The sequence below is a fragment of the Equus quagga genome, chromosome 12 (assembly GCF_021613505.1).
Source record: "Equus quagga isolate Etosha38 chromosome 12, UCLA_HA_Equagga_1.0, whole genome shotgun sequence".
NCBI classification, from domain to species: Eukaryota; Metazoa; Chordata; class Mammalia; order Perissodactyla; family Equidae; genus Equus; species Equus quagga.
The window spans coordinates 83,077,715-83,102,144 of record NC_060278.1 but is presented as its reverse complement, the minus strand read 5'-3'; the positions used below and the strand labels follow the sequence as shown (position 1 = coordinate 83,102,144).

The window sequence follows — 24,430 nt, the reverse complement described above, 5'->3', positions numbered from 1 at the left end:
AACTCCATTGTCCTCATTCTGGTTTTTAATGGTCAAGGTGACAATTTACAAAGTTCCCCCACCCTGCACTTAGTTTCCATAGTTTACCTCCACCTGCTGGAGGGCAAGCTGTGGCAGATGCTGCAGCCCGGCAGGCCCTCACCAGTGTGGGGTTGCAAACACCAAGCCAAGTTCCTTTCTCAGGATGGGTCTGGGTTGAAACCCCAGCTCTTGGTAGCAGCAGTGTTGGTTCCTGGCTTGTCGCAAGGTGTGAAGCAGGAAAGAGTGAGTGATTGGTGACGACTGCTTGAGAAAAGGATTGAGGCACGTTATGATTCAAAACCAGGAGATTCTGAGTCAGTGTTGATTCTAAGCCTGTGGTTCATTTAATAGGGAGGTGTAAAGGCTTCCATCCAAGGCCCCGGTGATCCTCCTCTCCCACTTGCACAGGAAGCACACTCAGGGGGGAGGGTCTTTACCTGGCTGGGACTACTGTCCAAGTTACTGCCAGTCATAACTCAGCAGGGCAGAGGACAACTCTGAAACGAACCTGCACATGAAAGCTACACACTGACATTACATTCGCTCTCCAAATCTGCTCAGCAGAAGCCTCCTGCAAATGCTAACAGAGGAAAAGGTGCTGGCAGCACGGGGAACCCATCCCTTCTTCAACAGTTGGTTTGCCACACAGCATCAGTGAAGAGCTCAGTGACATTTTGACTCTTTCTCTTTTAGGCCAAGATACCTTGACTCTGAACTCGTTTGGGTGGGCACGAACTGTTTCCCAATAAGATATCCCCTCTATGTCCTGGGTACAGATTTCTGCACGTGGAGTAAGGAAAGCAATGACAGAGTGGCTGAGAATCACCAGGGTGGGAGCAGCCTGGATGAGGGAGGAAAGTGCTGGGCAGGCAGATGTAGTTAGACTCTCAACTGGCCAAGGGCTGGGAGCTTGAATTGCCCAGGGTTTGAGTGAAAGGAGCACAGGGAAGTTTCATTTTCACCTGAAGGGGTCGTGTGCATCTAGATCTGACCTCACACTACAGGGACCTCTTGCTACTGCCCAGTTTTATCCTGGCACGAGATCTGCTCTTGTGGGAGGAAGTGGCTACAAAGCCTCTTTCTACAAGTCCTCCTGCTTCCTTTCCTGTAAAGGGGGCAATCCTCCACCAGTCATCTGAGGGGTGGCTGGTGGACACATGAGTGGATGGGAGCTGTGTGCCACAAGAAACTTTTACGCAGAAAGGATGGAAGGCAGGCTCCTCCCGACACGCCCGGGAGGTAAATGTGATTTTAAAGCGATCAGAATTTGCTTCAGTGGGAGAGGTTCTGTGCAACATGCTGGTGATATCCCTTCAATTTTTTTGGTTGTTTTTATTTTTTTCTTTAAAGTCCATTGATCGTCACAAAAACCCAGGAAATGCAACTAAGGAGAAAACAAATGTCCAACCGAGATCTAAGAACCCAGAGCTACGGAGAAGACGTGGCACTGGACTGCTGGGTGTGCAGGAGAGGGTGGGGGGGGGGCGGTCCCCATGGGGCAGCTGGCCACGGGAGACAGAGGGAGGCACGGCCGGGCCAGATGGTTATGTTAACCGCTGCACGATGACGGCGTTGAGCAGGTTGGCTTCCTTCAGGGTCTGGCTTTCGTCAGCCAGCTCTTTGTTTGGGAAGGTGGTCATGAGGACAAAGCTGGTGGCAGCCATGGCTGGCCGGGCATCCACGATGAAGAGTCGGATGTCGCTGATCCTGGTGGAGTGGGGGTGAGTGGGGAGGTGGGTGAGCAGTACCCTTCTATGCTGTCCACAAACCCCACCTGTGGAAGGCTGCACCACACCCCCCAAGGCCCTCCCTGGTCCCATCCTTCCCCACAGAGCCGTGAAGCTCTCAGTTGGAAGCCCATCGGATCATGTCACTCTTGCTAAAAACTCTTCATGGCTGCTCCCATTTTCTTTGGGAGAAACACCAACCTCCTTACTGTGGTCCCAAGGCCTAACTTTATACCACCCTCCTTCTGTTGTTCTCTGTCTCCCTCCTTTTAGTTCATCATGCCATGCTCCCTGCCTACTTTGGGTCCCTCTTCCTAAGGGGTCCTCTGCCTGATCCTTTTTCTATAATCCTGATCAAACCTCACGCCTCACCTCGAATGCCGCTTCCTCAGGGCATCCTTCCCCAAACTCTTGGTCTCTGTGCCCTGATCTTGCTTCCATGGTACTGATTAGTAGGTTTGTAACCAAACAATTGTGGGATGATTTGATTAATGTCTGTCTCCTCTTGAGACCATGAATTTCACAAAGGCAGAAAATGTTATGTCTCTTTTGTACATCACGGGAGGCACTCAAACTATTAGTGAGAAGAATTAATGGAGGTCAGCAACTTTTACGTGCCAGGAATCCCCTCTCCAGGCACTGCTTGTATCCTGAACCTGACGATCATACAAGAGTGGAGCCACCTGGAAACAGACAGCCTTTTCCACTAGAGCATTTAAATAGAAGTTGTTTTCCATCATCAACCCTTAAAATCCACAATTTGGCACATTTAAGGGTTGGACACCCAAGATGCAGCCCGAGACTTTGAGCAAACAGCCCTCTCTTACCCAGCTGGTGAGCACTTGGGATGGGCTGTCCACCCTGGGGGGAGGGTGCGGGGGAGTGGGGCGGCAGTCACGCTGAAAGGCTGGAGTTAATGAGTGAAATGAAACTGAGGTGAAGAACTCAGATCAGTGAAAGGGGTTAATCCCCTTAAGCACCAAGCACCTGAAGTGCAGGGCAGTGTTCCTAATGAATGAGAAACGTTTGCACAAAGCCTCCTTGTGCTCCCAGGGCTGGTTGTACAACTTACCCTGCATGTGAACCCTGTCAACACTCAAGGATTGTCAAGTCATTCACTGGGCCCCACATGTGGGTTCTGGTCTACTGGCCTATGACTGATGACATTTAGACACTGCTATTTACAAAAAGGAGTTGCCAAATATTTTTACTGTTAACAGTCCTTCCCCACTAACGTCTTCATCACTCTGTGCCTCAGTATCTCCTTCTTTAAAATAGGGGAGGCACAGTTTGCTTTGATCCAGCCAAGTGATCTGAGATAGAGCAGGTTTTCTAGAACTCTCAAAGGTCAGATCTAGAAGAGATCTTAAGAGCCTGGTGGTTTTCAGAGGTCCCTTGTGGGGAGGGAGGTGGAGGAAACCCTGCATGGGATGCTAGCACTGCATCCCCTCTCCCCTCCATCAACCACAGCCATTCAAATTTTATCTGTTCTACATTTGGGCTGCATGAGACTCCCTTTGAACAAAGAGTTTGCTGGCTAAAAACCCCGAGGAATCCAAACCTTAATTTTACAGATGAGGAATGAGGCCCACAGGATGGGAAGTGAGGAGCCACTGGCCACACTTACTGGAAGAGTGGGGATGAGAACCGAAGGCTTCAGACTTACACACCTTCCATGGCACTGCCTCCTTTAGGGGAAGCATAGAGCACCAGCGCCTGCTGGTGTTCAGGAGGAAGAATAGCTCTCTGCTTGCCACCTACTTGTGGGAGTGTCTGGGACCCTCCTAGAATCAGCTAGGCCAGACAACGCAAGGTACCTGTGGCTGTGGTTAAACTTCTGCACCAGCCTCCCGCCATCAGCAAGCCGTATTTGGATGTTTGTGGTAGGCTGTGCCTCATCGATTGAGATGGAGGAGCTGGCTTTGGCTTCGTTTTCTGCCTGTTGGGCTGGAGAGCTGGTATTCAACACTTGGGGGGCAGTGCTGAGGAGAGAGGATCGTGTCAGGACACAAACAGAAACAAGGCCCCCAGTAGGAGGGGCATCCTGTCTCAGGTTTTTACTGAGCATTTGCTGCACCTGGTGCTGCTGACACAAGGCGTGACCAAGAATCTCTGCCCTCATGGAACTTAGAGGTCTAGCAGAATTCACCTCAAACCCTGAAATTACTGGTAGCTCCCTCCCTCCTAAGTAACCTCGGGCAAGTTACTCAACCCCTTTCTTCCTTGGTGTCCTCACCTGCACAAGGGCTTGAAGGGAGGAAAGCAGTATGCACAAAAGCCTGGGGTGGGAGATGGGGACCTGAGGCTGGCAGACCTCACAGACCAGAGTGGGTTTTAGCCTCAATGAGAGGCTAAGGGCAGAAGAGGGAGGGGGCACCCCAAATCTGCAGTGGAGGCAGGCTTGACACAGCCCGGCAGTGGCTGATGAAATGTAAGGGATGAGTCCAGACTCTTTCCCTGTGATGGAATTTTCAAGCCTGCATTCCTTGGTGCAACCTCCCTTGTGTGTATTTCATACTCATGTGTCAACTATCAGAAGGGGGCCAAGATGTCCTGAAGGCCAACTAAGTGCCCAGCACCAGAGGGACTAAGTATACAATATGAATAGGACATGGTGTCTGCTGCTGTGTTCAGATCTTAGAATCACATGACCCAGGGTTTGATTTACCCACTAGCTATGTGGCATTGGGCAAGTTACTTAAGCTTCCTTAGTTTCAACAAGGGTACTAACAAGATCTTTAATAAGGGTTACGGCTACCTGCCTTGCTCAGTTTTTGTGGGGATTAAAGGGGAGAATTACATAAAGCACTCAGGGTGCTGACAAACACAAAATGCACACACAACTCTCAATTCTCCACCACCATTTGGAGCCTTCGTCTCTCTCCTGTAAACCACCTATGCATCTTACTGCCAGCCTTTCTCTGAGGAGATGCCCTGGCCTAGACCTTTGCAGAGGAGAGAGGCCATTAGATGAGAGCTTGCTTGCTTCCTCCCCAAGCCTCTGATTAGATCAGCACCTACAGCTTCCCTCTGATCTTTAAACCTAAAAAGGTACTCCTAGCAAATTCAACTGAAAGTGCTTTCCCTGGGATCCTAGTCCCTTGAGATACCTCTGGGAAGGTTTTGGAAATGGCACATATTAGACCAGCAACATCACAGGCCACTAGCATATTAAAGCTCTTGAGAGACCATGCAGTTAAGGCAAACTTATTTGACTACCATGTCCTTTTCTCACGTTACACTTACTAACCTCCTGCAGAGTATTTCATGGAACACAGTTTTTGAAACATTGCCCCAGAACATTTAACTAGCAAAGAAAAAATGAAAAGTGAACTTATCCTTTTCTGTAAATGGGAAAAATATGGGCTTAGAGAATTATAAAGTGGGGCTCAGAAGAGAATGCTGGCCACACTTACTAGATGTAAGAGGAGCTTCTTCTATGCATTGGTCTCACAGCATGTGGGACTTAAATGTGGGCTGGGACACAGATAAATTACAATACCACAGGCCTCAAGAGATGCTTGGAAATAGTGAAAAGTTAAATGTTACACATGTAAATGCCTAAGATCTACTCTGTTTTGTTCATTAGTTTTATGGGCGCTAGGTCAACTCTCTAAGACTGTAGGCAGCCTGTCCCTCAACTGTTTGTAATTCCAAAGACAAGACATTGAAGCTACTGCTTGCCAGAAAGGGAACTCTTACATTTTCAGTCAGGCCTAAAATGAGAAAGATGTTGTTATTCCAAAATAGCTGATATGAGGGATTCATCATGTCTACTTTACAGTGCAGGCAAGGGTAGGGGTGGGAGGAAGAGAAAACATGAATGACATTTACACCTACTTTGTGCATGCACTGTCTAGGGGGGAGTTTTATATCCATGGCCTCATTGACTCATCACAACCATCCTTTAAAATGGGTATTATCTCCATCTTATAGATAAGAAAACAGAAGCACAGGTTTAAATTTTTCAAAACTTATGCAATGAACAAGCTTTCTTCCTCTATATTCTGTGTATTCTGATCAGTCAGGACTTTGTAAAGCTTTACTTTCTATGGTTTACTTTAGGAAAATAATATTTATTTTGAAAATGCTTTCTCAAACTTCTCCCCCGCTCCCAGAGAATCTGATATACCCCTCTTATGAGCTGTACGACCCTTAGCAAGTTACTGAACACCTTGGTTTCTCAATTTCCTTTTCTGTAGAATGGAAACACTATCCCATCACCTCCATACCTTTTAGGGTAGGCAGTCCACCAAATGGCAGCCATTATCATTAAGGAGAGTCAATGTGATGCTAGAGAACAGCACAAGACCTGCCACCTGGACCCAGGTCTACCACTATACTAAACAAGAGGTGTGGCCTTGAGCAAGTTATTCAGATTCCTAGGGCTTCAGTGGCTCCATGTGTAACACAAGCAACTCTTCTGCTGTGAGGGTCAGATGAGATAATCTGCACAGAAGGTCCAACAGAGGTCAGACATTTAGGAAGTCCTCCACACAAGGCAATTGATGTTTTTGCCTTTCTCCTCAGCATAGCCTCTTGCACAGAGCTGGTGCTCATCATTTGAAGGTCAAGGAATGCATGATGCATGGAATTGGCTGTGTTGCTTCTGATTGTTTCTCTTACACACCCTAAAAATAAGGTGAGCGCAGGAGGCAGGATGAAAATTGTGTCTATTTATGAAGCAGCCATGACTGACCTAGGCCCTATGCCGAGTACGTTACATTTATGACTTCACTCAATCCTCACAACAGCCTGTGAGGTAGGGATTCACCACCTCTACTTCACAGATGAAGAACCTGAGGCACAGTGGGGTTAAGCAACTTGCCCAAGGTCTCAGTGTTCTTTTGAGGTGAAGCCAGGACACAATCCAAGCTGTCTGGCTCTAGGTCCTGTGCTCTTAACACCTGCCACACTCCCCGGCCAGGCCTTGGAGTCTGGCAGACCCAGACCTAGAGTTCAGGAACATTACTCTAAGAAAGTTTACTCATCAATACAATGAGAGTTAAATAAAATGTCCCATGGTTGAGATAATAGCTAAAAACAACACACCATACCCAGCAAATACTAGAAGCACAAACGTCTATGCAGCTATGGAAGAACATCCAGGATGCAATGTAGCATGGCAGGTAAGAGCAGAGACTAGAGGGAACCCAGCTCTACAGTGACCAGCAGTGTGGCCTTGGATGCAACTTGACCTCTTTAAGGCTTGTGTGCAGAAGAGTCAGAGTCTTTGTTTGTAGAATGGGGATCAAAACTGGATTAAAGGCTATAACACGTGTGAAATGCTTAGTACAGTATTTAGCTAACAGTAGAAAAACACTCAAATAGCTGATTACTATCATTCTTCAAGGTCCTGCCACACTTATATTTACTAAATTCTGGACCCAAATCACTTGGAGATGCTACTGTCTATCTGTGGGCTATAAGTTGAAGGTCACCTGAGAGGCACTCCCAGCCTATGCTGTCCTCAAGGAGGCTGTAGCGATTAGAGTAGGAGGAACCTCAATACCAGGCATCCTGATTTGTATTTGGAGCAAGACAATCAAAGAGCATCAGGCCCAAATTGCTCTAATCATCATAGGACAGCCACACGCATCTGCTTAGGGGGAACCAGCCTCTGTCTGGTGCTTTCTGAAAACTGCTAACACCTGAGCCATTCCTCTCAAGGAGCAGTGGGGCCATCTGTAGTAGTGAGGGCACTTCACTCAGGGGTGGGAATGGTCAGATCAGACATCTCTGAAAAGGTAAGTTACTTTACTGTCTCCCTGCAAATATCATATAACGAGTCACAGGAAAACTGAGTCTCATTTAGATGAGAGCCTGAATCACTGACCGCTCATTTCCTTTGTAGTGGGAATAAACTGCACACTAAGGTGCTTTGTTGCCACAACTTAAGTCTTGGCCCTGCTATCTCCTTTACAAAAATGAACACTGCAAAAAGCATGGTGAGCAGCCAGAACTGGCAGCAGAGACCATGCCCAGTGCACTCCTGGTGTTTGCTACTCAAAATCAAATAAACACAGTCTTTTCCAAATCTTCAGATTAGTTCCCATCCACACAAACATGCAAAACCTAAAACAACAAAAAAAGTTTAATATGACTGTAAGAATATTCTCATTTTTGAACTGACAACAATCTACTCATTTAATTTATTTTTCCAGATAACAGGAGGAAAAAAACTCAGGACTGACTGAATTTCGAGGCAAACTCAAAAAAAGGTTCTTACATTTTTGGCTCCTGATCATTGTAGTTGACAAGATGACAACGGAAAACACAGCAGAATTTATGGAAAAAACCAAAAAAGCTGTCTAACTGGTTTAGACTGAAAAGCTAAAGTCTTATTTCACTTAGTTGTATAAGACTTTTTTTAGCTGATTTTCCATAAAAAGCCAGAATTGAAATAAAAGTGGAACTGGAAATGAACAACTATTTAGCTGACAAACATCATACCTGATTATCAAACTCTATCTCAACTTTTTGGGTTCATCTTCTGCACTAATAAACTATTTATTCCCATCCTGCTAAAACAGACTTCTTTAAAAATAATTTTTTGAGATAGACGGTCTTGCACACATAATACAGTTAGACTCTCCAATAGCAGAAGCATTTCCTGTTAGTATCATGAAACCAAACAAACCCAAACTGCACAATGTTCTGAGTTCTAGGCCCTTGTAATTGCTGGTGGGTAAAAAACTGATACAACATTTTGGTGGGCAATTTGACAACATCTTAAAAATATGAAGACCTTTTGAGCCAGAAATTTTACTTCTGGCCCAAGATTAAGGAGACAAAGATTTAATTAGAGATATTCACTGCAATGTTGTTCTTACTACTAGCAGCTGCCTAAATATTTAATAGCAGGGACTGGTTAAACTACAGCACACAATGCAGGATTGAAAATGTTAGCATTAGAAATAATATTATAGAAATAACTTTACTGATATGGAATGACAGCTACATTGATTACGCAAAACAGGTGATAAAATAGCATTTACAAACACACATACCCACACACACCCAACATACACATAAGACTAGAAGGACACTTCCTAGATGCTAACTGGATATATCTGGGTATTAAGTTTAGGAATGCTTTTAACTCTCTATCTGCATTTTCTGTTTTAAAGATGAACACATTTTAATTATAATGATAAAAAAAATTATCTGGTGCTCTACAAAGCTTACCACAGCTGACAAAGAAGCCACAGATGGACCACTGAAAATAGCTGTCCTGGTCTAACCCTCAGGCTGCAATGTGGTAGATGAAATGATGAGAGACAGGTGGACTTAACTATTTTGGTCCTGATAAAATCACAATCTATCAGTCTCTACTGTCCTGAGGTGTGACTCATGCTCCTGATGAGGCACTAATGGCCGACAGGGGGCTAGGGTATTCCAGGAGAGGGCCAGCCAGAAGCTCAAAGAGCACAGCTGCTGGCAGACCACGCCCTGATCCCTGCACATGGTGACGAGGTGAGCAAGGTCAGTGCCTAGCTCAAGAGCTGCCAGATCTAGGTCAGAAAGGGTGTTTTGCGAGTGTGGGAAGGAATGCCAATCAGAAGGTATGGGTTCCAGTCTTGGCTCCACCACATACCAGTCATGCACCCAATGGGAACCCTTAGAGTCCTACAGCATCAGCTTTCCTTCTGTAAAGTAAGGATTGTACTGGTGGGGAGGGTTACAATGCTCTGAGTGCCTCTCATGTGCACAGTTCCCTCTGAGCAATACTGACCAAGTGACCTCACGGCCATGGTTAAAGCTGAGTGGGCCCCTGAGAGAAGGCAGCTTGCCTATGGGTTGGCCAAGGGTCTGGTGGGAGAATGCTGCCTATCAGAGGTAACAGTGACTATCAACCAACCAGATCCTATCAGGGGGTTTGAAGGCAAGATGGAGGCAGCGGCAGAGGACACAAGAGAAAAAGTCAGAGGAAGTGACTGAGTGTCAAGCAGGGCCAAAGTAGAAATAAGAGCTGCCGTAACAGTGCAGCAGCAGCCTTCACAGGGCAACAATGTCCTTGAGCTTCCTTGAATCCTGAACAGTGCCATTGCAAGGCTGGCTGGGTGGGAGGGAGAGTCTGGGATTCCTTATTCCCTCTGAATCCCCATTTCAGGTGACCCAAATATGTGTATCAGCTTTAAGCCATGAAGGATGTCATTCTTGCCCTGAACACCCTAGATTACTCAGTAAAAGCAGCAATGTGTTCCCTTCCTGCTGACACTGACTGATCCCTGGGGCAGCACTCTATGCACTCCACCCAATAATCGAGGTGGTAAGGACTCTCATTAGTCCCACTTTATAGTTGAGCAAACTGAGGCTCTACGGTTCAAGATCACATGGCTAGAAAGTGAAGGAGAAGAGATTTACAATCAGGTCTGTTAATGTCAAAGCTCACATTCTCCATACTCCTCCTCCCCCCACAAAAATAAAATTTGAAGTACTTCGTAAAAAGGAAAGAGCTAGAAAAAGTGAGCGATGCATAGGGTCTGCTGGGCCTGGTGGGAGTGACCGACACAATCATGCTCCTGCCCGTGCTGCTCCTTACCTGCCCAGTTTCTGGCCCTCGCCAGTGAAGGCTTTGAAGGCTCCCTTGGGCTTCACGAAATCCTCGTCCCGATGGTCCTCCATGTCCAAATTCACCTGTCCACCGTGCGCTAACCTCCGCAGCTCTGCTGGCACCTCCCTGCAGGAGAAAAGGCAACGCTGGGGTCCGCACAGAGCAGGATGGCAATTGGTGATGGGTGCAAGAGGAGAAGTAACTTTAGTTCCAGTTGTGAAAATTGCCGGGCCTTCAGAGGGAGCTGGCTACTTTAGTGGCTGCCTGCCTCCCCCTTCTCTCTTGCCTGCTCAAAATCATAGCAGAGACCTGTATCTTATTTGGTCACTTGGCTCTGCCCCAGGATTGAAGGAGAAACATGGACAAACAAGGTTTTGGAGTAGATCTGTGAATCTGTGTCTCAACTGTGCCAAATCTGCTTAAACAGATTTTACTTCTTAAACAATAACCATTTGGATCAGCCTCCTCCCTCCCATCTGCCATCTCCCTCGCTGACACGGAACCCAGAGGAGGCCTTTCTGCTCACCCTCTGCGTATAGACTCCAGAAACTGGGCATTGGATGGGTCTTGGTAGCTTCTGAGTTCACCATTGTCCAGGCTGAATCCGCTCTTCCAGAGCTTCAACACTACATGAACCTGTGACGACATGAGGTAAGCAGTCCATACACTGCCAGGAATCTGGCAAGCACACCCATGCAAACCTGCAAATTGGCAGGTTTTTACTATTTTACTGTGTCACTATTAAAACAGACAGACACACACATGCATGCACAAGGAAACCAATCAATAACTGACCATGTAAGTATCAGCCTACAATAAGAAGGTAACGTGGCAGAGGTTAAGAGCACGGACTTTGACTGAAGACGACCCGGGTCTGGGCTTGATTCTGCCACTCACTATTTAAGTGGCTCTGAGCAGGTGACTCAGTCGAAGCTGTGGCTTATCTGCAGGGGTGCCAGTGTGCTTGGCACACAGCTCATACTTAACTAAACTATCACAGCAAATTTACTCATGGACTGTTTTGCAGCCATTAAAAATTTTACCTACAACTTCTGTTAACAACTTCCTATACATATTCAGAAGATAGGGTCTAGGAGGCTACAAACCAACATATTAGCAGCTGCTACCTATCAGGTGATAGGATTTTTATTTTCTTCTTGACTTTATTTTGAAATATAACCCAAAATGATTAAAAATGAATACATTATAGAAACTAATGGTCACATGGCTATATGAAAATGTTTATGGCGTAATATTAAAACAAAAGTGTTTATATAGTATGATTACACTTATTGGAGGAGGAACCCCTATGCACAGGGAAAAAAGGACTGGACAACAGTAAGGAAAATTTTTAGAAAATTGTGTTTTAGGCCTCCCTGGGTGGTCTGAAGACCAAGTTCTTTAGCTATGTCCACACTACCAGAGAATCTCGGAATCACTAGTTCTCTGCCTGAGATCCATGGAATGCTCAGCAAACTCCTTCATTTGTCCCCTCTCTCTGCCCACTCCTTCTCACAAGCCCCCTCGCCCAATCAGATGAGCACTGCCTTTGATTCTAAGGTAAGCCTCTCCCTTCACAGACCACAGTGAGGGCACTCCCTCTTCTCTTCCACAGGCTGCTTGTTCACACACAACATGTGACCAATCCCTTCTGAAAAACAGCAGAACAGTCCACGAGCTTCCCTCAGGAAGGTAGATGCACACTCACATCTTGGCTGGAATGCCGCCTCCTTTCTCCTGCCACGTAGGCAGACTCTTCCTCTGGTGCTGCCCCAAGGCGGTAGCCGCCACCTGCAAACGGCTATAAAAGACAAGTTCATAAACACCTGAGAAGTGGGTCAACAGTGATGGGGTTACTCAGGTACAATGATGTATCTCAAGCTTGTTAACAACTAGGGGCACTTTCTCTGGTATCAAACTCAGAGCTACAGGGCCAGGCAGTATGGTAAATGAATTAAGTGGCCAGGATTGGGCTGAGAACTGGAACAGCGCATGCAGAGGGACTAGCTCTGCTACTAAGCTCTAGTTAATCACAGCCATGTAAGAATCTAGGTGCAGGATAACACCAAAGACTTCCAATCCAGGCCATAGGCCACAGGTTTGAAAACTTTGCCTCAAGTCTTGATTTCATGTTAAAGGGTGAGAGAAACTGCACTGTTCTTCTCTATACAAGAGCAAGTGAGCAAATGAAAAACAAAACAAATCCAGTCCCTACTGGGGTGAGGTGAGGAAGCCTCCTTCTCCCACTCTGGAACCCGAGTCCTGTGGACACAGACAACGATCCCCTATGCTCACTCTCGGTTTACTGGTCTCTCCAGGGCTCTTGGTCACTCGTTCCACAGCTACAGCTCCATGCTCCTTGGCACCTTTAAAGAGATCATCTACCAGCTCGTTGGGACTTTTCTTCCTGGGAGGGCCAACAATCTGCTGTCCACTTCTCTCTGAACCCCCGGCATAAAACCTGTGCAGAAAACACAAATCTAACACCAAACGCACCTGGAAAACATGAATAGAGCATGTGCCAGGCTCTGGGCTAGGTGCTGGACACACTGAGGCGAAGGGTACAATGCCCATCTTTAAGGAACTTACTGTCTAGTTGGGGACACATGTAAGGAGGCAGGCAGGCACAATGCAGTGTGAGCAGCAACAGAGGTCAGTAAGGGGTGATGTGGGAAACACTGAACTGGGAAGGACAGTCAGGCTTCACAAGGGTATCTTCTGGGCTGAGTCTTGAGGATGAGGATGAGGATGAATTTAGCAGGTGAAGAAAACAGGGAAGGATATTCTAGGCATGCACGACAGCATGTCAGTTCCAGAGTCCCAAACTGGGAATTAGCCATCCAGTGGCCAGCACCTCTCCAGGAGGTAGCAACTATGGTCACTAGCAGCTCTGGGTTAATGGTGGCAGCGGTGTGGTTAGTACAAACAGCTAGGCTCCAGTGTTGGCTCTGCCACTGTGTGACCCTGGGCAAGCCAGTGCATTGCCTTGTATCTCACTTTCCTTGTCTTTGAAAAGGGAGGGAAAGACCACATGCCCTACCTACCTGCTCCTTAAGTCAGGGCCGTGAGGTTCAAATCAGCGGATGTATGCAAAAGAATAAGCACAGAGTAATGCACACATGTAAGGTGGCGTGACAGAGCACTGAGAGCTCACCTAAACCTCAGCTCGCTATTCTTGTGACATAGACTGGGGCACTGAGGAGAGGGTACTGGAGAAGGTCGAATACAAGCCCCAAGATACCCACACCAGGCTTTGCAATGGGCCAAGCACAGCTTAAGATTAAGTTAGCACTTTTTTACTGGGTCTGAAAACCAGTGGTCACATAGCCTAGCTAGCTGCCTCCTTATCACCCCTATTCACAGCTAAGCCAATAGCATGTCTCCGAGTAGGGAGAACTGAGAAGCTATAAAAATTAGTCTCAGCCTTCTATTTCCTAACCATTCCCTATCTCAGGGAATGCAAAGCAAAGCTATGAGCCCTGGCAAGGACAACAGCACCAGCGTCATCAGGTCTGAAATGCTGAGGGATCAAGGAAGTAAGTGGGATGTGAAATGCAGCAAGGTCATCGCCTGGACAATGTGACAGGATGGAGGAAGGAGGAGGAGGTCATTTAGGAGTTGGGTATTCACATACTTGATGACATTGTCTTTCACCCAAGGAGAGTAAAACCCTGAAATTAACATTTATTCCTGAACCGTGAAGGTATCTAAAAAGAAGGCTCTGAGGCAGAGTAAAGGTCACTATATAGATAAAAACAGAGAACAGAGCACATGTAATTTCTCAGGCCACTTCCCAAAGACTGACCATGATGAAGTAATTGCATTTCCATAATGATTATTATACAGTGTTCCTTAGGAATGTTTGACAGACCGAGGCAGATCCCTTGGAGAACCAAAACCCGTGAAATGAGGCTATAGCCAGTTCACTCTTGCTCATTCCAGGTAGATGCAGTTCTGCTCAACGGACTGTAAGGTCTTTATTAAGGGATCTCAAAGTTTTGACTTACGAATGGAACCTGTGAAGTGCCTTAAAAATATTCATGCTCTTGACCTGGCATTTTCATTTCTAGAAACTTTTCTTAGGAAAAAATCTGAAACGTAGTCAAAGATTAATACAGAGATGTTCACAGCACTGATATTTACAGTAGTAAGAACTGCTAACAATCTGAATGTTGGACATCCCCCACGAAGGATTATTATTATAGTCACTGAAAACACTTATGAAGAATCTTAATGACACGAGAAGTGTTTAAGATACAGCATTAATCCAACGAAAGCAAGAAACAAAATTATCTGACCTTCACCATGTAAAATACAATATAAAATAAAGTATATTTATACAGAGAGCCAAGAGTGAATGAATGAAAATATGTCAAAATATTAACCATAGTTACCAAAGGGTGGTTGAGTGTTATATTTTTTCATTACACTATTTTGTATTTTCCACAATGGACACTAATTTTATTATAACATTTCTAAAGGTTAAAAACAAACGAACAAACAGTACTATGTTTGTGTATACTGGGAGACATATATTTATAAATCTTTTATTCTGTCGATTATGTGATATATTGCTTTTTCAATGAAAAAGAAAAAGCTGGAAAGAAATACACCAAAAATATTGATACCTGGTTACCTCTGGGTTGAGGTATTATGAATGACTTTTTTCCTTCTTATTGACTTGCTTCCCTTCCCCTAAAGTTCTTCAATAATTATGTATTATTTTAATAATTAAAAAAAAGAACAAAAACAAACCAAAAATAGTCCAAAAGAAAAAAATAGTACCAAAGGACAGGGATCACTTGTAAGCTCCAGGGAGCGGGAGACAGTTTCTAGGACACAGCCCACAGTAGCAACGGCTACTGAGAACCAAGCACGTTTATCCTTCTAGGTCGTTCTAGATGATTTACACGTTACCACATTTTATGTTAACATGGACCTGCCTGTGGATCATCACCCTCGAAACAAAGACTCACCTCTGGCCCTCCTCCTCCTCCTCCTCGTCGTCTTGGTCATGAATGAGGTCTCTGAAGGACGTCACCCTATTATCACTGGAGACACAGAAAGGAGCAAAAATGACCTTAGGGGAGGTAAACTCCCATCACCAGCTGCTATGGAGTTGAGGACATGGGCTATATTTTTAGGGGGGGGGCAGGAAGAGGATCTATGTGGAAGAGGGTTAACCTCTCTGAGTTTATATGCAAAATAATGTGGCATTTATTTCTTCAAGGTCACAGAGGACTGAGAATAAACGAGAAGGCACTATCGTGAAGTAAAATGGAATCCAATTTAAGCTCTCCTGGGCAGAGTGAAGGAATAGGATGGGGTCTGTACTACTATAAAAACTTACTACTGGATAGCTATTTTCATCATTTAATTTTTAAATACAGAGGGACTGCCTGTGTGCCAGGCACTGAACTGGATGCTAGGTCTATAAAGCTCATCAGACACAGTTCTCACCCTTGAGTTGTTTACAGGCTAGTGGCACTGTGGCCAGGAAACCATCCATTAATACTGTGCAATAGGGGCTGTGACAGAGGTGGGAACAGAGCCTCTTGTTCTGAGTGAGGGGTGGGGATGGGGGAACATCAAGAAAGGCTTCCCAGAAAAAGGCAACATCTGGACTGAGTGCCAGGGAACTGGTAGACAGCCACTCAGTTGGATAAAGGATGGTGGGGCTGGCGGGGAAAGGGGACCAGCAGGGCATTACAGGAAGGCAGCATATGCACATACAGAGAGACCAGCAAGAGTAACACATTAAAGGAAGGACAAGTTGTCAAGAAGTAAAAATGAAATGAATACGCGGGTGAGAAGGCCTCTGTGTACTTCTGCTGTAGGCTACTCAAGAAAAAGTTTTTATTAGTGTTTAGGAAAAAAGCAGAGTTATATGGGTATGGTGGAGAGGGCACACTAAAAATGGGTGTGAGAAAGGTTAACTCCCTCCTCTGACGCTGTCTTACACTGCCACTTTTTTTTTTGGTGAGGAAAATTGGCCCTGAGCTAACATCTGTTGCCAATCTTCCTCTTTTTGGTTGAGGAAAATTGTTGCTGAGCTAACATCTGTGCCATTCTTCCTCTATTTTGTATGTGGGACACTGCCACAGGATGGCTTGATGAGCAGTGTGTAAGTCTGTGCCCAGGATCCGAACCCATGAACCCTGGGCTGCCGAAGTGCACTGCTACTTTTTTCCTAGTTTAGACTTGTCCTCAAGGAATAATCTTAGTTTCTTAAGGATTATGAGACATGCAATTTATAAAAACATTTTCTGTATTTCTTAGGGGAAAAAGTAGCTTCTCTCTAACAAGGGGGAAAAGGGTAATACAGGTTTAGTGAGGCTAGACAGAGGAGGAGGAGCTGTTTTCTAGGAAGAAAGCTCCAGTTCAGTCTTGAATACAGATTTATTTCAAGGAGACAATCAGAGGACAGATCAGGCTTTGAGGTTCCATCAACTAGAAATGAGAGGACAAAGACCAATCGCTCTAGCAAATACACTCCCTGTTTGAGTTAGCTGGGAGCAACCTCCTGGGCATTCCTTGATACTCTAAGACATGTAGTGCCCTCAAAGGCTAATCCCACTCATTAATCTTCCCAGGGGGAGTTTTCCACAGATGCTCAGCCTAGCATCTATGGAAAAGAGTCCTCTCTCTGTTGTTAAACACGTTCAGACACACAGACGCACGCTTATTTGAAGAAACTACCTGCTCTGATTACGGGCTTGATTCTTTCTCCAAAGGTTCTTACACCCACTTTGACAGTATGTGAGACAGACTCTGGCGTCCACATACCTGGTTCCGATTTCAATTTAGCCTCCCACCTGGGGATCCTGGGCATGCTAATGAAGTTCTCTAAGCCTTCACCTTCTCATGTGAAAATGGAGACAATTACAGCACCAACCCCATGGGCTTTCCGTGAACAGCTGGGGCACCAATGTGTGGTGGACCACATTTCAAGTACTACTCTTGAGCAGTGGTTCTCAAAGTGTTGCTTCTTGGACTGCAAGCATCAGCATTACCTGTGAAACTGTGAGCAACACAACTCCTGAGGCCCTGCCTTAGACCTCCAGAATCAGAAACAATGTAAGGAGTGCCCAGCAATCTGGTTTTAAGGAGCCCTTCAAATAATTCTGATGCACACTCAAGTCTGAGAAGGACTGCAATGCTCTGAGACTTACCTTACGGCATGGATGTCCCGGGCACATCAACACTTTCAGAATACTTTGTCCCATGTCTTCCACAAATTGGCAAATTGTCTCAGAACTTTCATTTTTTCAGCATCAAAACTCTATCTCTCAGGTACCCTGGCACTTTGAAGTGGCACAAAAACCCTTTGCCAGATCACATTTTCTGTGGTGATGGAAATGCTGTAGTTGCACAGTCTAACATGGAAACTAGTAGTCACATGTGGCTACTGAGCATTTGAAATGCGGTTAGCGTGAATGAATAACTGACTGTTTATTTAATTTTAACTAATTTAAACAGCCATATGAGGCTAGTGGCTACCATACTGGATGGTATAGTTTTAGACAATCAGACAATGGCAGTCACTGAAATTCTAAGAAAGTATAGTTTTGGTGGATGAAGGAAAAAAAATGGTGAAACCACTCCCTTTAGCTCAACCCTGCACTAGGTACGGGGCGGGAGGTGCTGGACAGGGAGGCAGGATGCAGCAGCAGCAGCAGCTCTGGATTTAGACAGACTTGGGCTTGTATCTGCCATAACAGCAGCTCTGAGCTACTCACCCTTTCTAAGACTCAGTATCCTGACCTGTGAAATGGTGAGCACCCTAGCTACTTCCAAAGTTGTTGAAGTATAAGAAGAGAACAGAGGTGAGACTATTTGGCAGAGCTGGACAGATGGTGGGCGCTCCTGAAATACTAGCCTCCCACTTACAATTTACTTAAGGAGAAAAACTTAAGCTAAATATCAAGAGAAGAGTTCAAGACCATACAGGAGAGACGTCACCAAGTAGGACGTAGATGTGTGTTAAAGAAGTGAATGACTCACAGTTGTAGCTGGAGTTCTGAAGAAGAGAAGTGTGGTGTGCTGCCAGAGGTTGGGGATAACATGCTCAAAAGAAAAGGTTGCAAGGGAGCTAAATGTTGAAGGACGCATGGGGTTTGGACAGGCAGGAAACAAGAGGGGGCATATCTAGTCAGGTGAGAGGACAAAGAAAAGCAGAACAAAAATAAGGCAGAATTGAGATACCGAAGAATCAGTCTGGTTGGAACACAGATTTAAGAAATGAGGAAAAGACGGTAAGATTAGGATGGCAGGTTCAGGGCAAACTCTGGAAGACCCTGAAGGTCCTCAAGGCAAAGCAGCACATCATTCTGGCTGAGAGCTGAATGCCAGAAGCAGAAACCAGTCTGCACGTAAATCCTTGTTTCACTAGCTGTGTGATCTTGGGACGATGCCCAGCTCACTGTCTTCATCTGTAATGCGAGGACAGCAAGAGTACCCACCTCACAGGGTTGTAGTGAGGACGAAAGAGAGGCATATGTAAAGGCTTAAGCCCTTGCCTGGCACCTGGTAAGTGCTCAATAAATGACAGCTATCATCATGGAGGAGTTTAGACTCTCTCCTACAGCAATGGTTAACCATTTTATGTTCCATAGCCCTTTGAGAATTTAGTAAAAGCTATGGATTTTCTTGCCAGAAAAGATATAACACACACAAAATTCTGTCTACAATTTCAGGTAACTTATGGACATTTTCACACCCAGTCCATAGATTCCTCCTAGGGGTTCAGGGCCTCCACATTAACAACTTCTGTTCTAGAGTCAAAGGAACTCACTAACTGAGTGTTGTTCCATGGCAGCAGTGATGACATGAAAGGACATCTGAGAAGAAGACAGTGGGGGATGGGCAGAGCCCAGCAGCAGGATAAGTGTCCTGCAACAGTCAGGTCAAACTGGGGTGAAGGAAGGCCCCACAGAAAACTCTGGAGGTGCTAGCAAAAGCTTGGCTTCTCCTGAGAATGTAGTTAGCCTTTTCCTTCTGGACAAAGACAATGATGTAGCAAACTGTGCCCTCCCTCTCCCTTTTGCTCTGCTTCACCTAAACCCAGTACTAAGTCTGAGGCTGAACCAAAGCAACAAAGCAAGGCCTTTAGGCCTGAATGTGTGTTCAGTCTTTTACTCCCCTTGGTCTTAACATTAAACTCTCCTATTTCCTTGATTCTTTTACTATTTTATTTTTTTTGTGCTGTGGAAGATTAGCCCTGAACTAACATCTGTGCCAATCTTCCTCCACTTTATACGTGGGATGCTGCCACAGCATGGCTGACAAGTGTTATGTTCAAGCCCAGGATCCAAACCTGTGAACCCGGGCTGTCGAAGTGGAGTGCGTGGAACCCAACCACTATGCCACAGGGTCGGCCCTTCTATTTTTTTTAATAAATGTACTTGTTGTGGAATGAGACAGGAAATACATAAGAATGAAGAAGATGAGATTGGATGCTAATAATGATAGTAAAATGACAGTAACAGCAGCTAACAATGTACTGTGTTCTAAATGCTTTTTAAGTATGAACTCATTTAATGACAGGTGAGGAAAACTGAGGGACTGAGATGTTGAGTAACCAGCCCAAGGTCACAAAGCTCCAAAGTGCAAAGCTGGGATTTGAATGTGGAAAATTAGGCTCCTAGGCCTATACTCTAATAAATCACTGCCTTGATAGGACTTTGGGACTACTAGAGAAGAGAGGTGTGAATATGTGACTGACATTAGAGGCTAAGTTTCAATTTCTCTCTCCTGGTATTTCTGACACGCCGACACTGATAGTAACCTGGGTTGGCTGTGAAAGACTCATACCCCAGGAAATCAGCTGTCTCTAGCAGCAGCTGCAAGAAGAGTCCTCACCCTGACAACCATGTTGCAGGCAGTAACATCCTGACGTGCTACCACCGATACCTCGCAGGTTAGCAACTGTGAATAATGAGAAGATCACTTGCCTACTATCTCTTTTCTCTGGCAATGGGAGGTAGGGAAAAAAGTTACGGAACCAACAGATCTGGCGTTAGTGTTCCTTCTTCAAAGGGAGGAAATGTAATTTAAAGCTCAGATGCCCTTAGAGAGAAACACAATTTACCACCTCACTGGCAAAGAAACACTTTATCTGTAGTCTGGGGTTGAATAAAAAACTAAGTAAGTTTTTCAAGTGAAAACATACATAAGAGTAGAAGGAAATCAGGCAAAAGCAGGCAGGGGAATTGTAGTTCAAACACCTTTTTAGGAAAAGGCCTGGCCTGTCTCCTGGAAGACCAGCACTGTCCCACTCTGCAGACCAGAGCAGTGATCTGCTGTGGGAACCACGGAGCCAGGGGGACGGGGACTGGGGATTCAAATGGATCACAAAGGTTAACACTGTTTCACCTAATAAGATAAGGGCTCTAGAATCAATTTGGCAAAGGGTGGGTTACACAGGTATAATTTCTCTAAGACTTCTTAATAGGGTAAGAGCCATCCTCAAATATCAAAAGAGCATTTCTAAAGTCACCTGGCCTAATCCTTTACATCTACAGCACCCCTGACAGGAAGTCCTTTGGTTTCTACTTAAAAACTTCCAGAGAAAGAGTCTACTCCTCCCATTTCATAAATAAAAGACCCTCAAACATCTAAAAAGTAGGTTCTGTGGCTTCCCCCAGGATTGGACCACAAACCACACTCAGGTAAGGGCCTCTGTCTGAGTGTGTCAAGCATATCTCTACAGGAAAGGAACAAGTCTTGGAAGGAGCTACTATCCACCAGTCAGTCTAGCTTTCTCACTCACATCCACTGGTCCGCATGCCCGGGCCTAACTGTCAAGTCAGGAAATAGCTCCTCATGTGCTGGTAGCACACCCATGTAGCAATAATTTAAGCTGGCCCTTACCTGGGGGCTGTGCCTCTGGATACCGAACTGGGGGTTGCCTGTGAAATGGTCACAATGTCTTCGTCCCCTCCATCCTCATAAAAGCTGGCTAGGGCGATCTGAAACAGAGAGGTAGTAACTTGGGATCCTTAAACAGGCGTTCATCTAACACAAATCTCCTTTGACCACAAAGGAGTAAAGACTGAAAGATATGGCCCAGACTTACAAGGTGGTCTGTACCTGAGGGCCACAGAAAATCAGACGAAGGTAACAGTCCAACTATGAGCCTTCTATCACCTGAAACAAATTTCGCCTACTAAGGGGAAAAGAAGGCAAGAAGGAAGGTTGAGATAGAGACACTCTTCATTCTCATTTTTATTAAGAAATGTGGTCTAGTAAAAGCAGTGTATATATATATTGAGCATTTACTTAGGCGCCACATTGTTCTGAGTGTAACTCTACATGTGTTAACTCATTTAATCCTTAAAGAACTAGGTAATTAGTACTATAAGTTTCTTATTTTTTAGCTGACATAGAAGCGCTGAGAAGTTAAGAAAACTGCCCAAGGTTACACAGTCGGTAAGGAGTAGAGCCAGGTTCCTTCCCAGACAGTCTGCTCAGGCCCTTACTCAGCTCTTATGTGACAGCCAGGAGTCAGGAACTGTGAGGTCAGTCCAGATCACCACTTTTACTTGCTCTCTGAGGCCCAGTTTCCTAATCTGTGCAATGGGGACACCCGTCCCACTCAACCCTGCACAACGGGATGGGAGGATCCAGTAACATTTACACACAGACACGTCTAGCTCTACATACAGAAGTAACATGGGAGTTTTCTGGCCAACTTGTGATTGTTTCTCTCACTGACTCAATGGATAGGTATTTAGTAATCACTTAAGAAACAAGAAAGAGCACTGAGGTCTACAGAGATGAAAAAGACATGGCTCCTGTCCTCAAGGTGACCAGCCTCAGAGACAGAGAGCTGTTGCAGGACATGCACTGAACTGGCACTTGAGGGGGGCGCCTACATTCAAGTCCTGGCCCTGCCAGGCAAGTCATGTCGCATGCCTCAGTTTCCCCACCTACAGCATGAAGAGACTGGGACTGATGACCTGCCAAGTGTAACACTGTGAGCTTCTAGGTCTTTCAGGCAGACGCTGCTTTTTGTATGTCAGCCTGGCAAGGGGCTTCACACTGTGTGTCCGGACAAGTGTGATGCTCTACCTAACTCTTTTACTTCTGGGAAGCAAATTAAGTGATGGGAGTCAGCAGACCCACTTCAAATCATTACTGACTGGCTATGTGACCTTGGGCATAACTTGCCCTCTGAGTTTCCAATTCCTCAGCTACACACAATGGGGCTAGTCCTCTTCACCTCATAGTGTTGCTAGGATTAAATTAATCATCATATAAAGGGCCTGGCACGTGGCGCCTAAGAGCTTGGGCTCTGGAATCAGACAGAACTCAGTTCTCATGCTCTCTCTTCCACCGGTAGCTGCTGAGGCCTTGAGGGAGTTACTTAACCTCCCCAAGCCTCAGGTGCAAAATGCAAAGGTTAAACGACTTGAGACATAAGGCGGTCAGAACAGCACCAGGTGGCACACGGGCAGGTTCAGCACATCTTCACGATCATCATTTACTTAAGACGCAGGCTGGCCAAGAACATTCACGCAATTCTTTCTACCATTGATTACTGAGGCCCCATTATGTGCCAAGCGTTGTTCTGGGCATGGGGAAATCAACAGTTTGCAAAAACCCCTGCCTCGTGTAGCTCATCTTAACGCTCTCTAAATTAATTAACAAGTATTTAATCGATACCTAATACATACCAGGAAACTGGACGAGAAAGGCCCCGACCCTCCCATTTTACAGATGAGTTGACTAAGAAAGACGATAGCCCCCCGCCCGAGGGAGTTTCTCCCGCAATCAGGCAGGAGGAGGGGGCGCGGGCCAACCCCGGGCCCGGCTTCTCCCCGACCTGCGGCGCCGCTGCGGCAATGGGCACGAACCACGGCCTCGTCCCCAGCGCCGCTCCGCCCCGGAGCCGGTCACTCCCGGCGCGGCCGCCACGCCCCCAGGCTGCCCTGTCCACGCGGGCTGCGGTACCCGAAGTCTGGCTGACCCCGCGAACGGGCCAGGCAGAAGGGGAAACTGAGGCCCGGAAGCGCAGGTCGGGGCCAGGGGTGACCCGCGTGCTCCCTCGCCCAGGCCCGGCGGGCGACCGGCAAGCGGCCCCGGGACCGAGGCCTGAGTCGGCCGCGGCCCGGCGGGATGACTGTGCGCTTCAGCCGCTCGGGCTAGTCGCGCCGGGCGCCCGCGCCCCGCAGCCCCGGCCCGCCCGACGCGGCCCGCCTCGCGGCGCTACCTGGAGGTCCCAGCCGGCCGACTCGAGGAAGAAGCGGGCCCGGTCCTCCTCAGCGCCCGTCACCGCCACGAACTCCCTCAGCGCCTCCTGTCGCTCCGCCGCCATCTTCGCCCCGTGCGCCGCCCAAACCGCTCCGGCCGCCGCCGCACCGCCTCAGCCCGGCGGCCGCGTTCCGCCCGCGGGTCGACCCGACCAAGGCGAGCGGCGCCCGCCCGCAGGCCCCGCCCCACGCGGTGCCTCACGCAAAGCCCTCCGTGCGGGAAACTCCGCCGCTCCGCGCCCTCTGGCGGCTGCGGCGCGGACCTGCAGCCTGACGGCGGGGGAGGGAGCCGGGCGGAGGATGAGAGGCGGGGCGGGTCTTCCACAGACCTGTGGAATGAAGGATCCCGAGAGGGGCCAGATTCACAGTTATTCATTGACTCATTCCCTCATTTCATTAATTTACTCATTCGTTCATTCACTTGCTTGTTCAAATATTTGTTGAGTGTTATCAATGGCCCGGTTCTCTTCCAGGGCTGGGGATCAGCAGCGAGCAAAACAAAGTGCCTGCCCACTTGTCGCTCACATTCTAGGGAAGAAATCCCAGACCTTGAACAACAGGTTACTTCTCTCTCCCAACCCGCTGTGGCTCCCCATCTCTCTCTGCGTAAGAGACAGTCTCATGGCCTGCGAGACCCCCGTGAAACGCGCCAGCCCCTCCATCTCTTCTCCTAGGCCTTTCGCTGGCTTCCTCTGCTGCAGGTACACTGCCCTTCTTGCTGTTCCTGGAGTGTGCCAGGCATGCATTTGCCTCAAAGCCTCAGCATTCGTGACTCCCTTTGCCTGGAACACCTTCCCTCGCCGGGGGCAAGATGCTGCCTCACTTTCGGAGACCTCTGCTCAAAGGGGACCTTCTCAGACACAGCCCTGTCT

At 46.9% G+C, this 24,430-nt stretch overlaps 1 protein-coding gene across 2 annotated transcripts; it reads right to left on the bottom strand.

The window, feature by feature from the left end:
• Nucleotides 1-1,329: 1,329 nt before the first annotated feature.
• On the bottom strand, nucleotides 1,330-23,676 carry NSFL1C (NSFL1 cofactor). 2 transcript variants are annotated; one of them, XM_046678957.1, is made up of 10 exons: nucleotides 23,519-23,676; nucleotides 21,178-21,275; nucleotides 15,282-15,356; nucleotides 13,350-13,355; nucleotides 12,601-12,766; nucleotides 12,014-12,106; nucleotides 10,832-10,941; nucleotides 10,294-10,431; nucleotides 3,566-3,730; nucleotides 1,330-1,728 (listed from the first exon to the last, which is right to left on the bottom strand). In XM_046678957.1, exons 1-10 carry the CDS (start codon nucleotides 23,621-23,623, stop codon nucleotides 1,566-1,568), a joined length of 1,119 nt encoding a protein of 372 aa, XP_046534913.1. In that variant the 5' UTR covers nucleotides 23,624-23,676; the 3' UTR covers nucleotides 1,330-1,565. The 2 variants fall into 2 exon arrangements, with proteins under 2 accessions (XP_046534913.1, XP_046534915.1); XM_046678959.1 differs by lacking the exon at nucleotides 13,350-13,355.
• Between the last annotated feature and the right edge of the window lie 754 nt (nucleotides 23,677-24,430).